General features: G+C 49.3%; 1 protein-coding gene across 4 annotated transcripts; it reads left to right on the forward strand.

The window, feature by feature from the left end:
• The first annotated feature begins 7,223 nt into the window (after positions 1 to 7,223).
• On the forward strand, positions 7,224 to 17,426 carry FCGRT (Fc gamma receptor and transporter). Of its 4 annotated transcripts, none has more exons than XM_079119499.1 (7): positions 7,224 to 7,353; positions 7,691 to 7,777; positions 8,217 to 8,477; positions 8,663 to 8,938; positions 15,715 to 15,984; positions 16,706 to 16,822; positions 17,109 to 17,426. In XM_079119499.1, exons 2-7 carry the CDS (start codon positions 7,705 to 7,707, stop codon positions 17,216 to 17,218), a joined length of 1,107 nt encoding a protein of 368 aa, XP_078975625.1. In that variant the 5' UTR covers positions 7,224 to 7,353; positions 7,691 to 7,704; the 3' UTR covers positions 17,219 to 17,426. The 4 variants fall into 4 exon arrangements, with proteins under 4 accessions (XP_078975625.1, XP_078975627.1, XP_078975628.1 ...); XM_079119501.1 differs by having other exon boundaries at positions 8,271 to 8,477; XM_079119500.1 differs by lacking the exon at positions 7,224 to 7,353 and adding an exon at positions 7,582 to 7,600.
• The last annotated feature ends 63 nt before the right edge of the window (positions 17,427 to 17,489 follow it).

Here is a 17,489-nt window from a genome sequence, read left to right on the forward strand (position 1 = left end):
TTATACCATCTGCCTCTAAGGGGATCAGGCTTGAGGGTAAATGGCCTGAGGGAGGCCAAGTGGAGCTGGTCTGAAACCCAGCTCTGCAGTGCTAGGGCTCAGGTGTAGAAATGGGGCTCTGGAAGCCCTAGAGAAGAGACCAACAGGGAGAGACAGCTGCAGAGTCGGGAGAAGATGGAGGCTGGGTAAGGATGGTAGGGTTAGGGAAAGACTTCTGGCGAGGCCACACAGCCCCCTATGGGAAGGGGGCCTTCAGTCTGTGCTGCAGAGGCTCAGTGGGACAGGGACAGGCTGCAAGGGCAGATGGGGACTGCACAAGCAGCTGGAGAGATGAACCTTGAGTGTCCCACAGATGGACAGGCAGCAGGTCTGCAAAGCAGCTACTCGGAAATGTTAAAGGACAGGGAGCAGAAAGCAAAGACAGAGAACCTGTAAGACCTACCACAGCCAGAGACCGGAGAGAGATGCTGGAGTTGCCTCACCTTTGCCAAATGGGTCTTGCCGGTGCTGGGGATCCCCAGGTCCCTGACCCCCAGACCTGTACCAGGGTCTGAGGCACAGCACTGGTACAAGGGTTGGGAGACAGGGCCTTGAGGAAAGGAGCTGTCGCTGCCTCCAGGGACACCGCACCCAGTGGGCCCAGCCTCTGCCTTTTACCCAAGCTGGGGAGGGCGGGGGTTCCTGCCAGAGGAAGTGGGCTCGCATCAGAGGGCAGGAAGGGGTAGGGACAGGTCAGGGGGGCACCGCCCGAGCTGCAGAGCTTGGCCTGCTGTGCTAGGTGGGAAGAGAGCAGGAGAGACATACATAGGGGTACAGACATGCAGAGGGGTCCTCAGACCCAGAGGGAGGGGACAGCCCTAGGCAGCCAGAGGTGGGGGCGGGGGTGGGGACAGAGACCCAGAGGGATCTGAGGCCGCTCAAGAGGTGCGGCCCCCTCTGGCCACAGGTGCTTCCGTTCCGGGCGGGGTGGCTGTGTTTACAACAACAGGCCTGCTCCCCTGTTTCCTCCCAGCGGTCTTTGGGGCGTCTCCTTGGCACCCCATCACATCAGGTTACCTGGTCTGCGGCACAGGCCATGCCTGCTGTGTGCTGGGCCTGGTGGATTGCAAGACCTAGGAGAAAGACCCTGGGGACCCTGCCACAGTTCTTTCACTTGAGGAATGGCCTTGCTCAACCCAGTGAGCACATCCCCTCTGCCTTCTGCTCCCAGCCTCTCTCCCCCGTGACCTCTGAGCCACTGCACCGGCTGTTCCCTCTGCTGGGCACACTCAACCGGCTTTCCAGCAGCTCCCCCTCTGCCCCTGGCTTCAACTTAAATCTTCATCAACCTGTTTCCACCCTGCAGAGCCTGCAGCCCTGCGGTCACGCTGCCCTGCACGGTATTGCATATTTCCCTGTGACGCGCTGACTGCCTTATCACCCCTGCTGGAATGTGAGTTCCAAGCGGGCAGGGGTCTGTGTCCCCACTATAGGTGCCCCAGAAATGTGTCGTCCAGGGGATGGATGGATGGAGTTCACGTTTCCTTCTCATGCTCACTGGGTAGACCTGACCCCTGGGCTTTAGAATGATGGAAACCTAAAGTGCTGAACATGATGAGGAGGAGCCCCCAAATGCAAGCCTGCTGGCCCTGAGCTCACTAGAGGTGTGACCTTGGACAAGTGACCTGCCCCAACCACTGAGCCTTAGGTTCCCATCTGTAAAGTGGGTTCTTGCCTCCCCACCCCAATGGGGAGATGCAACATGCTTTCCTGTGATCACAGACTAGAACCAGTTCTAATGACACTCGGGGCAGTAACTATGCAAGAGCCCTGAGCCTATTGTCAGAGAAAGGCTCCATGCTATAGCAAGCCCAGGCCCTTTTTTTGGTGCCAGGGATTGAACCCAGGAGTACTTAACCACTAAACCACATCCCCAATTCTTTTTATTTTGTATTTTGAGACAGGGTCTCAATAAGTTGCTTATGGCCTTGCTAAGTTGCTGAGACTGGCTTTGAACTCGAGATCCCCCTGCTTCTACTTCCCAAGTCTCTGAGATTATAGGTATGTGCCACTGCACCCAGCAAAACCAGGTCCTTTTGAGCAAGCATAAGGACAAGAGTCTGGCAGATAACCCTAAAGGTATCATATGGTTGTAGAATCCTGCGACTATTATAGCAAGTCCTGGTGGTGTGTCACAGGATGATGCGATATTCCATTGCAGGGGGGTTACAGGAGATCCCAGTGGCACTGCCATTTTGCAGAAAGATTACCTCCAGACAGGTTTTTGTTTTTTTCGATACTGGGGATTGAACCCAAGCACACTTCACCACTGAGTTACATCCCGGCCCTTTCTTATTTTTTATTCTGAGACAGGGTCTCGCTAAGTCGCTAACGCTGGCCTTGGATTTATGATCCTCCTACCTCAGCCTCTCAAGTTGCTGGAATTACAGGAATGTGCCATCATGCCCAGAGTCCAGGGTTTTGAAGTAGAGTCCTGGGTTTGCAATGATAGCAGGATTCAGGCTACTACTGAAAACAGGGCAGGTCTTGCTGTATCATACTGTGTGACGCCCTGCACTCAGGCCACCGGGATAGTATGTTATTATGACAGAAACTTAGAACCTTATAAAATATGCCCTGTTGATATTACATGGTTGCAATACCCAGGTTACATTATAATTGGCCCTTCAAGGCCCTTACATAAGACGGCATAGCCGGGTATAGTGGCACATGCCTGTAATCCCAACTATTCTAGAGGCTGTGGCAGGAGGATGGTAAGTACAAGGCCAACCTGGGTAACTTAACAAGACTCTGTCTCAAAATAAAATAAAATAGCATATTTTTTACATAGAACTTTTGCACATTCTCCCATGTAGTTTAGACCATCTCTATATATCTATATATCTTATAATACCCAAAACAAAGCAAATGCTATACAACCAGAAGTTATATTGTATCATTTAGAGAATAATGAGAAGAAAGTCTGTGTGGTTGGGGATGTAGCTCAGAAGTAGGGGAAGAGAAGGGGAGGGGAGGGGAAGGGAGGGGAGGGGAGGGGGAAGGAAGGAAAGGAATCTGTACAGGTTCAACACAGATGTAGTGTTTTTTTTTTTTTTTTTCAAATATTTTTGATTCAAGGGTAGTTGAATCCATGGGTAAAATAGTAAATAATTTGTGTCACCAGGACCTAAGGTCATTTAACTGGCACTGAGATCTCTGAGTTTTGTGCAGGGAGATGGAACTGGGGTGGGTTCTGTGTATGTAAGCTACATCCCCAGCCCTAAGTTACTGATGCTGGTCTTGAACTTGTGATTCTCCTGCCTCAGCCTCCCCAGCAGCCGGGATCACAGGTGTGTCTGTGTGTTTGAGCAGACCTGTGGCTGTGTTTTGGCCTTGATCTGAGCCAACTGTGGCAAAGTCCTAGAGTAGGTTCTGTCTGTGTGACATAAATGAGATCCACGATTGTTCGGGGGTTACATAGATTCGCCCATCATGTTCTAGCAGGACAGCAAAGGCATTCTGGAGAGGCTGGGGGGGCATGTCGAACCAGGCCAGAACCATTCATCACTGCCTTGATTCATTCTACCAATACTCATCGTGCAAGGCCCAGGGAATGGCTGCCAGAGTGAAAAAGACGAATCCAGGGCCTGGTCTCCAGTCTAGCAGGACCCCTGGGGACCCTGATAGCAGCCTGGCCTGGTGGGGTACTGAGGGCAACAGTTGTTACTACTTATGCCCTACTATGTTCCCCAGGTTCGGACTTTGACTCCCCAAAGCTTCTCTACACACAATGATTATTCCCACTTTACAAAGGAAAAAAAAAAACAAGGCTTGGAGAGGGAGATCTGGAAGGGTCCAACCAGTGTAATGGCCTCCCGAGGCCAGTGGGGGGCACTACTGTGCAGGTGCAGGGGAACAGCAGATGTTCCTATGTCTCTGGGAACAGCTCAGAGTTGCCTGGAACTGTTCTTAGAACAGACGCCCCTGGGTCGCCTGGCTTCAGGGATAGCTTCCCGCATTCGCTGGGGTCCATCTGAAGAAAGCCATGCTTGGTGCAATGCCTTGGTAGAACCGCCTTGAAATCAAGACAAGGGACCACACGTTTTCATTTTGTTCTATGCTCTGCAAATTGTGTAGCTGATGCTGCCACCTTCCTCTGTGTTAGAGTGGTCCCTGGGGACAGGATCCCAGGAGGATCCTGGAGAGTTCATTGGAAAATCTAAGGGTGTCCTACTGCAGCCCTGGGGACATGCCCTGGAGGCATCTAGGGAGGGTTCCCAGTGGACATCAAGGAGCTTGCAGGCCTTTTCTGCTGGTGGCAAGCAGGAGGGAAGGACCTTATGCGGAACATTAGGGCTGACCCTGAGACAGTTTATCTAGGAGGCCGTTATAAGGAGCAGAAGAACATCAGGTTTAGCCAGTAGACCATCAGGAAGGATGGCAGATCAGAATGGGGACATTACAGCAGGGGCAAAGAGGGCATACTAGATGACTGGGGTGGCTGGATAATGGCTCCAAAGATGTCCCTGCCCTAATCCCCCCAAACCTATGGATACATGACTATACATGGTGAAAGGGACTCTGCATGTGTGATCAGGCTAAGGTTCTCTCCCCATCCTCTGAAAGGGGGTCTCCCTATGTGGCCCAGACTGGCCTCAAGTAATCCTCCTGCCTCAGTCTTCCAACTGGCTGAGAGTATATGTGTCCCCACACATCCAACTCCAGAGCACTTTCTGTAAGGCCACAGTGACCATTGGAGCAGGATTCTCAGGGGCATTGAAGTGACAACTGATGGGACATTATCGGGACCTGGAACACCTAGAGCCATATACAAAAATGGGTAATCCAGGACCTCAAGGACAGTGGAGCAAGATGGTCTGCAACCACTGGGTAGCCCCAGGATAGTGAGCATCTCAGGCTCATAGGAGGAACTGGGCGGGAGTCCAGGGCTGGTTGTCCAGGCTCCGGCTACATATTCAGGGGCCTAGGCAATAGAGAAGGATCCTAGGGGTGTATTTTTGTTTTGTTTTTCGATGGCGGCGGGGGGATTGAACCCAGTGGTGCTTTACTTGAGCTGCATCCTCAGTCCTTTTTATTTTTTATTCTGAGACAGGGTCTCACTGAGTTGCCCAGTCTAGCCTTGAACTTGGGATCCTCCTGCCCCCACCTCCAGAGTAATTGGGATTATAGGTGTGCACCACTTTGCTCAGCCCTACAGGTGTCCTAACAGGGCTCTGGAACTATAAAAGGAAGAGCCAGTGTGCATGAAGGGACACCAGAGCATACAGAGGGTCATCAGGCCCTTTTTAGTGGGATACCACATCTCTTATAGGGACTGAGGAAACAATGTAGCTAGATAAAGGGGCAGGAAAGCAAATGGCCAGGAAGATGAGGGAGACTGCTTGCTGGGTAGGTCATGGTACAGTGGTTCCAACTGTGTCTGTCTGTCTGTTCAATCTACCTATCTGCCTACCAATCAATCATCCATCTGTCTATCCACCTGCACATCTGTCTACCTACCTATTTTTCTATATATTTACGCATCCACCTACCTATGACCTGTTTCTGTCTCTCTCTATTTCTTCTTCTTTTCTGGTACTTGGAATTGAACCCAGGGGTGCTTTAACACTGAACTACCTCCCCTGCCCTTTAAAAAAAAAAAAAAAATATATATATATATATATATTAGTTATAGATAACAACTTTATTATTTATTTATTTATTTATTTCTATGTGGTACTGAGGATTGAACCCAGTGCCTCACACATGCTAGGCAAGTGCTCTACCACTGAGCCACAACCCCAGCCCCAGTCCCTGCCCTTTCTATTTTTTATTTTGAGACACTGTCTCACTAAGTTGCTTAGGGTCTAAGTTGCTGAGGTTGGCCTCAAACTCACAATTCTCCTGCCTCAGCCTCCCAAGTTGCTGGGATTACAGGCATGCACCACTGTGCCTGGCTTTGTCTCTGTTTCTGATTGTCTTTTCTAGGGAGGTTCTGGAAGAATCTGGTAATAGAGTAAACCCAAGAGTGAATAGTAAATTTGGGGAGCCCCACTTAGTTTTTGGCAGACATGAGAGGAATTAGAATAAACTCTATAGCAAGAAAAGGGATGGGACCAGGCACCCCAGAGTGGTCCTGGAGAAAGGAGTAGCAGCAGTTCTACTGGGGTTCAGGACTCATTTATCAATACCTGGGATGAGCCAGGCATGATGGCACATGCCTGTAATCCCAGCTACTCAGGAAGCTGAGGCAAGTGGATCCCAAGTTTGAGACCAGCCTCAGCAACTTAGTGAGGTCCTAAGCAACTTAGGGAGACCCTGTCTCACAATGAAAAATAAAACGGGTTGGGGATGCGGCTCAGGGGTTAAGCACTCTTGAGTTCCAGTACCAAAACAACAACAACAACAAAGACCCAGGGTGACGTGTCCACTCCACAGAACATTGGTATAAGTCTCTCCTAAAGGCCCTTACTGCCAGGTCTCAGCATGCTAATGCAGGGCAATGAGATTATTAGAAGACCAGGCACAGGTGCTGGCCTATGAGAGTGGCTTTACAGGAGTTACAGCACAGCAGAGTACCGGGCATGATGGCCTATCCTGAGACCATCTCATGGGCCAGGAAGCATCCTGGGGGGCCACGGGAATGTTCTCTTAGGGTTCACAAAGCATCTAGATGAGTTCTAGGGTGTGCTAAAGCAAGATGTGGAGCTGGGCGCGGTGGCCAAGCCTGCAATCCCAGCAACTAGGGAAGCTGAGGCAGGAAGATCAAAGGTTTGAGGCCTGTCTCAGCACCTTAGTGAGACCCTAAACAGCAGAGCAAGACTCTGTCTCAAAATAAAAAATAAAAAGGGCTGGGGATATGGCTCAGTGGTAAGGCACCTCTGGGTTCAATCCCCAGTAGCAAAAACAAAACAAAACAAAAAATGGAATTTGGCGTGTCTGCCACACTAGAGATTTGTTGCAGCACCTCAGAATATGTAAGTGGGGCAACTGGCCCTGCAAGCAAGGCCCTCTGAGTGTCATGGGTGGCTCTGAGATCTTTCCAGGACTCTTGGCAAAGACATAGCAAGACCCTGGACATAAGTGCCCAGGCTACAAGTGTTGGGCCTCATTCCCAACTGCCCGAGCTTGCTAAGTGACTGGCACCCTCAAAATAAATCAGCAGGCAGCAAAAGAAAGGAGAGGGGGAAAAAAAAAAAAAAAAAACTTCCAGAGAGGCTGGGCCTAGGGCCAGGGGTGTGTCCTGCAGCTGGGGGGTGGGGTTGGATGTTCTTGGAGTCAGGGAGCCTCTCCGGACAGGATATGAGAGAGGAACTGGGGTCTCCAGTCACGGGAGGCGGCCAGAACTGCAGGCAGGAAGAGAACCAGGCCGCAGTGAGCAATCGGGGCCCAGTCGGAGGGTAGAGGACGGCTGGGGCCTGGGCTCCGGGATCTGAGGGAGGAGGGTTGGGCCTGGACTCCCGGTCTGAGGGAATCGGGAAACGGCAGATCTCCAAAAAATGAATCTCAGCCTATCCAGGTTCTGTAATTAATTAACCAAACCAGATCAAATTAGGGGGTGAAAGTTCATTGAGGAGGAGGGCAATGTTGTCATCCTGAACCAGGCCCCCAAACCCTCCAGGTGTCCTGGTCTTGGCCTTTCCTGTGGGTACCGGGGGAGGAAGGGGCGGGGTAGGGGGCCCAAGAAGTCACACGCCCCCTCCCGCCCCAGGTCGCCCTCTCAGCATGGGGGTGCCCTGGCCTCGGCCCTGGGCACTCGGTATCCTGCTCTTCCTCCTTCCTCAGACCCGGGGTGCAGGTGAGGGGCCGCTGGGGCTGGGCAGTGCTGTGGGAGGTAGGGAAGGAGGTCCCTGGCAGGAAGAGAGGCGGAGAAGGGAAATCTGAGTCCTCACTAAAAGCCCCTGCTTCCTCCTTTCCTATTCCACGTTGTTTACCACTTTCACCTTCCTGGGGCTCAGTGTCTGGAAACCACCGGTCCCCCACTCGCTGGGTCTCTTTCTGTGTCTCTGTCTCCCCCCACCTTGTTGTCTCTGGCCTTCTCCCTGGGTCTGTTTCTCTCTCTCCCTGGGTCTCTGCCCACTTTCTGATTCTCTGTCCCTCTCTCTGGGTCTCTGTCTCCCACTCTCTGAGTCAGTCCCCTCCCCTCAGACCGAGCCCCTTCTCTCTTGGGGCACCTCTCTGGCTCCAATTTAGTCCCTCATCCCATCAACTCTCTTCACCTTTGTCTCTCTCCACAGAGAACCATCTTTCCCTACTGTACCACCTCACAGCTGTGTCCTCTCCTGCCCCAGGGACTCCTGCCTTCTGGGTATCAGGTTGGCTGGGTCCCCAGCAATACCTGAGCTACAGTAGCCTGAGGGCTGAGGCTGAGCCCTATGGGGCTTGGGTCTGGGAAAACCAGGTGTCTTGGTATTGGGAGAAAGAGACCACAGACCTGAAAAACAAGGAGAAGCTCTTTCTGGAAGCTCTCACAGCTCTCACAGTCCTGGGGAGAAAAGGTGGGGTCTGGTCCCCTGGATTTGAGGGGAGAGGCTGGGGCCTGGACCCCTAGGTCTGAGGGAGGAGGGCTGGGGCCTGGACCCCTGGGTCTGAGGGCAGAGGGCTGGGCCTGGACCCCTGGGTCTAAGGGCAGAGGGCTGGTCTTTGCTTCTGAGTTCTGCTTGCCTATGTGTGGGCACCCCAGATTCCTACACCCTGCAGGGCCTACTGGGCTGTGAACTAGGCCCTGACAACGCGTCGGTGCCTACCGCCACGTTTGCCCTGAACGGTGAGGAATTCATGAGATTCGATCCCAAGAATGGGAGCTGGTCGGGGGACTGGCCAGAGGCCCTGACCATCAGTGAGAAGTGGAAACAGCAAGCTGAGGCGGTCAGGAAGGAGAGGACCTTCCTGCTCAACTCCTGTCCCCAGCGGCTTCTGGGACACCTGGAGAGGGGCCGTGGAAACCTGGAGTGGAAGGGTGAGCCGCCTCCCAAATCTCTGGTTTATACCATCTTCTCCACCCCACAGACCAGCCTCAGTTCTTGCCCCGTGACCTTCCCCCTACAGAGTCCCCACACATTCCCAGAGGGTCCTTCTCCATCTAGAGCTGCCCTGCCTGTGCTTTTATGGCCCTCCCGGGACTCCCCAGCACCCCAGGACAAAGTCCCAGCTGTGTTGCCTAATGTCCTCGGCAGATCTCTTCAGCTGCCTGTTTCTACCTGCCCATCCACCTGTGCTCCAGCGGCGGTGCGCCCGGCCACGCCCCTCACAGTACCTGGCCACGCCCTGCGCTCGCTCTGAGCCCATGCTCAGCAACACCTGCCTTCAAACCCCTTATTGCCTCGGTCCACATATCTGACCCTCCTGATTCTTAGAGGCTCACACAGGATGTCAGTCACCTCCTCTAAAAGGCCCTCCCTCAACTCTGTAGGTAGAGTCCGCTGTTTCCTCTCCAGAGGCCCGGAGACCCCTATCTATTCAGAAAATGTTGGCTAAATGGGTTTTCAGAGCGGAGCGCTGTTCTGGACAAACAGAAAAGAGGTGTCGTGTGTATGCTTCCGAGGCCCTGGGCTGTTGAACAAGATAGGTCGATGTCTGCTAGGAAGCTGTAGACAGTTCATTCTAAGTGCCCGAAAGGAAAAGAAAATAAGGACCAACCAAGTACTTTCTCTTGGATTTTTTTGTTTGTTTGTTTGTTTGTTTTTGGTACTGGGGATTGAACCCAGGGGCACTTTACCATTTACCACTGAACCACATCCCCAACCCTTTTTGTTTTAAGACAGAGTCTCACCAAGTTGCTTAGGGCCTTGCTAAATTGCTGAGGCTGGCCTTGAACTTGTGAACCTCCTACCTCAGTTTCCAAGTCACGGAGATTATAGACATGCACCACCATACCTTGCACCAAACCTTTTTTATTTTTTATTTTGAGACAGGGTCTTGCCAAATTGCTGGCCTTGAACTTGTAATCCTGCTGCCTAAGCCTCTCAAGTAGGTGGGATTACAGGTATGTGCCACTGTGCCTGACTGTAAATATTTTTTAAAATTTGAATCAGGATCCACCAGAGGTCCATGAATTGTATTGAGTTGCTTCATCTCTTCAGTGTCTTTTTCTTACTGCTGAGTTTTGAGAATCTTTTGTACACTTTGGATCCAGTCCTTTGTCTGATAGGTGTTTTGAAACTATTTCCTCCAATTGTGGCTTGTCTTCTCATTCTTGTAATGATATCTTTTTCTTCTCCTTCTCCTTTTTTTTTTATTTTTATTTTGTGGAATCGAATCCAGGGCACTTTACCACTGAGCCACATTCTTCTTAAAACATTTTTTTTTTTTGTTTTTTACACTTTTTTCTTTTTATTCTAATACATTTTTAAATTTTGAGGCAGTGTCTTACTATATTGCTGAGGGCCTCACAAAATTACTGAGGCTGGCCTCAAACTTTTGATCCTCCTTCCTCAGCTTCCAAAGTCACTAGGATTACAAGTGTTCGCCACAGAGCCCGGCAGAAGTTCTTAATTTTAAGAAGTTCACCTTATCACCTTTTCCTTCCATGGATTGTACTTCTTGGTGATATATCTTGGAAGTCATTGCCAAACCCAAGGTCACCTAGATCTTCTATATTACCCCTGGGAGTTTTATAATTTTGCATTTTACATTTACAGTTTACATTTGGACTATAGTTTATGGTCTGACTTAATTTTGTGATCCTGAGAGTCTTTGAATTTGTCGGTTTCCCTCTCTTTTTTTTTTTTTTGCTAGCAATATTGCTTTGAAGGAAGTCAGTTATTTGTCCTGTTGGGTTCCACCCAGGCTGGATTTGGCTGTTTGCATCTCTGTAATGTTGCTAAGCATGGTTCCTTTTCTGTTCTGTGAAGTGGTAGTAGCCCCATGTGCAGGCTCACGCAGATTCTGGTTCCATTCTGCAGACGTGCCAAGGCTCCAAATGTCTGTTCCCTCTGTTAGTGTTGTTCTGCAGACCGTTGGGCTCAGGTGCTGTGGTGAAGTTCTCTCTTGGTTTTCTTCCAGGGGTTTCAGCAGCCATCATGGCTACCTGTCACCTCGATCCCTTATTTCATTAGGAGGTACAGAGGGGTGGTGTATTTGGTACAGATAACACAAGAAATACCACAGACACGATGCTTAAATAACAGAAATTCATTTTCTCAAGTTCTGGATGTTAGAAAAACATGAAAACTTCCATGGCTTCCAGATGTCCATCTCCTCCCTGTGTCCTCACATGATCTTGCTTTTGTGTGTCTGTGTCCTAATCCCTAATCTCTTTATTTTTTTTGGTCCTGGGGACTTAACCCAGGAGTGCTTAACCACTGGGCCGCATCCCCAGCCCTAGCCCTTTCTATATTTTTATTTAGAGTCAGGGTTTTGCTAAGTTGGTTAGGGCCTTGCTAAATTGCTGAGGCTGGCTTTGAACTTGCCATCTTCCTGCCTCAGCCTCCTGAGCCACTTGGATTATAGGTATGTGCCACCACATCCACCTAAAAAAAAAGTTCTTTTAAATAAATAAAAAGTAAATAAAACTTCAGCCGGGCACAGTGGAGCACACACCTGTAGTCCCAGTGACTTGGGAGGCCGATTTAGGAGGATCACAAGTTCAAAGTCAGCCTCAGCAATTTAGCAAGACCCTAAGCAACTTAGTGAGACCCGGTCTTTAAATTGAAAAAAAAAAAAAAAAAAAAAAATTTTTTTTTTTTCAGTCCGGGAATTGAACCCAAGGGTACTATTACCATTGATCCACATCTCTAGCCCTCTATATTTTATTTTGATATAGGATCTCACTAAGTCGCCCAGGCTGGCCTTGAATTTGCGATGCTCCTGCCTCAGCCTCCCGAGTCCCTGGGATTACAGGTGTGCACTACTGCACCCAGGAATTCCTTCTTTTTTCAGGTTGAATAAGAATGCATCAAATGTACAGAATGTACCGGTCACACTTTCTTTACCCATTCGTCTCTTATTGGACATTTAGGTTGTTTCTACCTCTAGGCAATTGTAAATAATTCTGCCGTGAACATGGGAATGCAGATACCTCTTTAGGATCCTGCTTTCAACTCCTCTGGACAGACACCAGTAGTGGGAATGCTGGATCATGGGATAGGCTATTTTAAACTTTTTTAGGAAACTCCTTGGTGACTGCACCACTTTACATTCTCACTAACCCTGGGGTTCCAGTTTCCCCAGATCCCAGCCAACACTAGATATTTTGTTTTTTGTTTGTTTGTTCATTTGTTTTTGATTGATGGCCATCCATTATTAGGTGTGAGGTGACATCTCACTGTGCATTTCATTTCTATTCTGTTGAATATCTTTTTATATACCTATTGGCTGTTCAGTTCCATCTTCAGGGGAAATGTTTGTTCAAGTCCTTTGCCCAGTTTATCTTTCTTTTGCGGGATGGGGCAGGGGGTGGGTACTGGGGATTGAACTCAGGGGTACTTGACCACTGAGCCATACCCCTAGCCCCATTTTTTTTTTTAATATTCAAGTTTAAGAATTTTTTAAAATATAGTTTTAGTCATAGATGGACACAATATCTTTATTTATTTTTTTTTAATGTGGTGCTGAGAACCGAACCTAATACCTGACATGTTAGGCAAGCACTCCAGCACTGAGCCACATGCCCAGCCACTATTTTGTATTTTATTTAAAGACAGGATCTCACTGAGTTGCTCTGTGCCTCCCAGTTGCTGAGACTGGTTTTGAATTCACAATCCTCCTGTCTCAGCCTCCTGAGCCGCTGGGATCACAGGTATGCGCTGCCGCGCCTGGCTGTTGTTGCTTTTGTGTTTTTAGTTGTCAATGAACTTTATTTTATTTATTTATGTATGCTAAGGATCAAACCCAGTGCCTTACACATGTGAGGCAAGCGCTCTACCATTGAATCACAACCCCAGCCCTTTCGTTGCTTTTTAATCTCAAATCTTAATCTTATTTAGAACTATGGTGAAAGGTAAGGGGCGGATTACAGAAAATATACATACCTGCAAAACTGCCTTGAAGCCACCACTCAGGGTGTTTGTTTGTTGTTTGTTTTGTTTTTGCTAAGCAGAACCAAAGGCCAGACATATTTTCTGTGCTTGAACTTAGCCCAAGTTGTAAATATTTTAGAGGCAAAAGGGGCGTGGCAGGGAGTATAACACCAGGACAATACATATTTGCTGGAAAACAACAGTACACATAAGATAGGACACAGAACTGCTGACAACCATAGCCTGCCCCTTGCAGTTGACCTTACTGTGCAGCAAATTCTGCCAACTCGCTGGAGAAGCAAGTCTGGGAGAGAAACGCTGCGTGGCTTCCCACTTTGCAAGAGAGTGCTAAGCTTGTTTTCTGCTGAGCACCTACAACCAAGATCCCAACCAAGATCTGAGACTGCTGAGATCCACCCTCGGTGGAGGGAACTCCCAAAGCAACACCCAGCCCTGGCAGGCTGCTCAAGTCCCTTCTGCCCATTTTTTAACTTTTAAAGTCTTTTTTGGCGGTACTGGAGATGGAACCCAGGGCCTCATTTATGCTCTACTGCCAAGCTACACCTTCAGCCCCGTTTTGTCCATTTTTAATTGAATTTGTTGTTGCTAGTGAGATGTAGGAATTCCTTATATATTTTGGAAATTAACCTCCATCAAGTAAAAGGTTCACAGATATTTTTCTGCTGTTCCATAGGTCACCTCTTCACTCCAGTCTTTCCTTTTTAGTTTGATATAATCTGGTTGGCTAGTTTTGCCTTGCTGCTTGAAGCCAGCATACCTAGGAACTCGCTGTCAATGTTACAAAGCCTTTCGCCTGTGTTTTCTTCTAGGAGATTTTTTTGTTTTTTGTTTTTGTTTGTTTGTTTGTTTTCAGTGCTGCAGATGGAGCCCAGGGCCTTGCATATGCTAGGCAAGCATGAGCCTCCAGCCCCTGGAAGGGTGTTAATGGTATTACATTTTATCAAATTACCATTTACTTTTTTCCCCTTTATTTTGTTAGTGTGGTCAATCATATTGACTGATGTTTTTCAATGTCAAACCGACCCTACATTCCTGGAATAAATTTTACTTAATCATGGTATATTATTCTTTATAGAAACCACTGGATTATATCTGCTATATATTTAAGGATTTTTAGTTTGTTTTTGTGGAGGCATCAGCCTTAAATTCCCTTTCTTATAGTGTCCTTGTGAAGGTGTTATCAAGTTTATGTTGGCCTTGGGCTGGGGATGTATGTACCTCAGTGGTGGAGTGCATTCCTAACATTTGAGGGCCAGGAGGGAGATCCCCAGTACCTCAAACAAACAAAAAACTAAAGATTATGCTCTGGCTTCATAAAATCTACTGGGAAAATGTTACTTATTTTGCTATTCTCTGGAAGAGTTTATGCAAGGGTAGTAGTACTTCAGCCAGGTATGGCAGCAGTGACTCAAGAGGCTGAGGTAGGAGGATCACAGATTTGGTCTTTTTTTTTTTTTTTTTGCGGTGCTGGGGATTGAACCCAGGGCCTTGTGCTTGCGAGGCAGGCACTCTACCAACTGAGCTACATCCCCAGCCCGGGATCATAGATTTGTAGCCAGCCTGGGCAACTTAGTGAGACTCTGTCTCAAAAAATAAAAAAGGCTGGGGATGAGACGCAGTGGGTTCAATCTCCAGTACCAATGGGGGAAAAAGTGTATTGTGATTTCTTCCTTGGTTGCTTTGAAGAATAATTCACTAATTTGTGTCATCCGAACCTAGATTTCCTTTCTTCCTTTTTCTTTTGGTATGTGTGTGTGTGTGTGTGTGTGTGCACGCGCGCGCCAGGGATTGAACCACAGATGCCACATCCTCAGCCATTTTTTTCTTCTTTTGAGACAGGGTCTAAGTTGCTGAGGGCCTTGCTAAGTTGCTTAGGCTAACTCTGAATTTGTGATCCTTCTGCCTCAGGCTCCTGAGTTGCTGGGATTAGTTTGCCACTGTGCCCGACTTTTTCTTCCTTCCTTCCTTTCTTTCTTTTTTTTTTCCCCCCTGTGGTGCTGGGAATGGAATCCAGGGCCTCTAGGCAAGTGCTTTACCACTGAGCTACACCCCAACACTGGACCTAGAATTGTATTCATTGAAAAATATTAAAATAAAGACTAAACTTTTAAGTAGTTACAGGACTACTTAAATCTTAATTTCTTCTTGTGTCAGTTTTGGAAGGTTGTGTTTCTTAGGAATATGTCCAGTTAATTTGGATTTTCAAATGTGTTGATGGGAAGTTTTTCATATCCCCTTACTCTCTTTAATGGCTGTAGAGTATGTTATGTTCCTTTATCTGAACATTTTCATAGCCTGTGTCCCTTTCTTTGATTTTTTTTTTTTTTTTTTTTAATGGTGCTGGGGTTGAGACCAGGACCTCCCAAATGCCAGGAGAATGCTGAATCACTGAGCCACATCCCCAGACCTCTCTTTCATTTACACACAAATATTTTGTCTGTTTACCTCCATTAAGTTCCATGAGGATGGTGTCTTGTTTGGTTCACTGCTTTGTCCTCAGTGTCTAACACAGTGTTGAGCACGAGATTCACTTCCACCACAGGAAGGAAAGGATGAGAGGTGTAATTTTGAGGCACATGCCTTCATGGGGTGGGAGGGATGGGACTCTGTCCCCTGGGAGGACCCTCCCCTTTCATCCCTCTCCTCCAGGCTGGGCACAGGAACGGAGGGCTCTCTCCACCCTGCCCAGCCCTGCACTGCACCTGGGCCTGGGGGCCCCAGGCTGGGGCTCAGGTGCCCCCCTGTGTTTCTGCAGAGCCTCCATCCATGCGCTTGAAGGCCCGGCCCAGCAGCCCTGGCTTTTCCGTGCTCACCTGCAGTGCCTTCTCCTTCTACCCTCCGGAGCTGCAGCTCAGGTTCCTGAGGAATGGGCTGGCAGCTGGTTCTGGAGAGGGCGGCTTTGGTCCCAATGGCGATGGCTCCTTCCACGCCTGGTCATCACTCATCGTCAAAAGTGGCGATGAGCACCACTACTGCTGCCTCGTGCAGCACGCGGGACTGGCGCAGCCCCTCACCGTGGAACTGGGTGAGGTCCTGCTGAGTGACAGTCCTCCCTGTTTCTCTTGCCTGTGTCCTTCCAGAGTCTGGCTTTCCTTACTAGTTTGACTGCCTTGTGCCTGTTGTCCCCCAGTCTGACTGCCTTCCGTCCTGCTGCCCCTGGTCTTATGGACTTTGACCACCTGTTAACCACTGCAGCCAGTCATCCTGAATCTGGCCACCTTCCATCCTGCTGCTGCTGGTCTTAATAGAATCTAATCACTTGTTTTCTGGCCATGTCAATCCTTCCCAAGGCTGACCACCTACTGCCTTGCTGCTGCCACTACTCCATGAGCCTGGCCCGCTGCTCTGTGCTTGCCCCTCTTCCCTGAGTTCGTACACCATCTGCTGCTGACTGGGTCCTCATCAATGTGACAGCTCTTTCTTGCTATGGTTCTTTTTTTTTTTTTTTTTTTTTTTTTTTTCGGTGCTGGGGATTGAACCCAGGGCCTTGTGCTTGCGAGGCAGGCACTCTACCAACCGAGCTATATCCCCAGCCCCTTGCTATGGTTCTTAATCCAACCTGAGGACATTCTACTCAAACCCAGGACATCACCTGACTAGTCTTTCCTCAGCCCACCCCATCCCCAGACACTTGGTGCTGGGGGAAATTTCTGAGGTTGGGAGGAACAAGGACCCCCAAATTCCCTGCCCTGACTACTGTGGGCTGGAGAGTCTCTCCGACATCTCACAGCATTCTCTGGCTGCAGAGTCGCCAGCCAAGTCCTCGGTGCCGGTGGTCGGAATCATCATTGGCTTCTTGCTGCTCACAGCAGCGGCTGCAGGAGGAGCACTGCTGTGGAGGAGGATGAGGAATGGGCTGCCAGGTGTGGGACAGGATGCAGAAGAGCCTTGGGAAGAGGGACAGAGACCTCAGAAGAGAGGGGGACACTGACCTGGGAGGACAGAGATTTAGGGACAGAGATTAGAGGGGGGTATGGACACAGAGTGGAGGGGAAGGAGAGACAGAAGCCCTGGGCAGGGGTTTGGGGTGAGGGGAGAAGAAAGTGACCCAGAGAAAAGACAGAGATAGAGAGATACACATATGAGGGACCCACAGGGTCTTAGAGATTCTAATGATGACACCCAACTCCCCGCTTCCTCTCTCCTTAGCCCCTTGGATCTCTTTCCGTGGGGACGACGTGGGAGCTCTCTTGCCTGCTCCAGGCCTGCCCCAGGATGCAGACTGTCAAGATATAAATGCATTCCCAGCAACTGCTTGACCATCCCCCACTCTGGTTGCTGATAGCCAATGTAGGCATGTCTCTTTTGTGCTGAGACCTCCTGGAATCCTGGCATCTCTGAGCCTCCGGAAGGAGTCCTGGGCCCTCAGTTCTCCCTCTGGACCCCTTCTGTGGTCTGCCTCAGTTTCCCCTCCTAATGTATATGGCTCTTTTCCACCTCCACCTACAACATGAATTTGAGCCCTAATCAGCGTGTTCTCAATCATTTTCAGGTTTCAGGTAGGGGAGGACAAGGATTGGGTTGGGGAAT

The sequence above is a fragment of the Sciurus vulgaris genome (genome assembly GCF_902686455.1).
Source record: "Sciurus vulgaris genome assembly, chromosome: 17".
Lineage (NCBI taxonomy): Eukaryota > Metazoa > Chordata > Mammalia > Rodentia > Sciuridae > Sciurus > Sciurus vulgaris.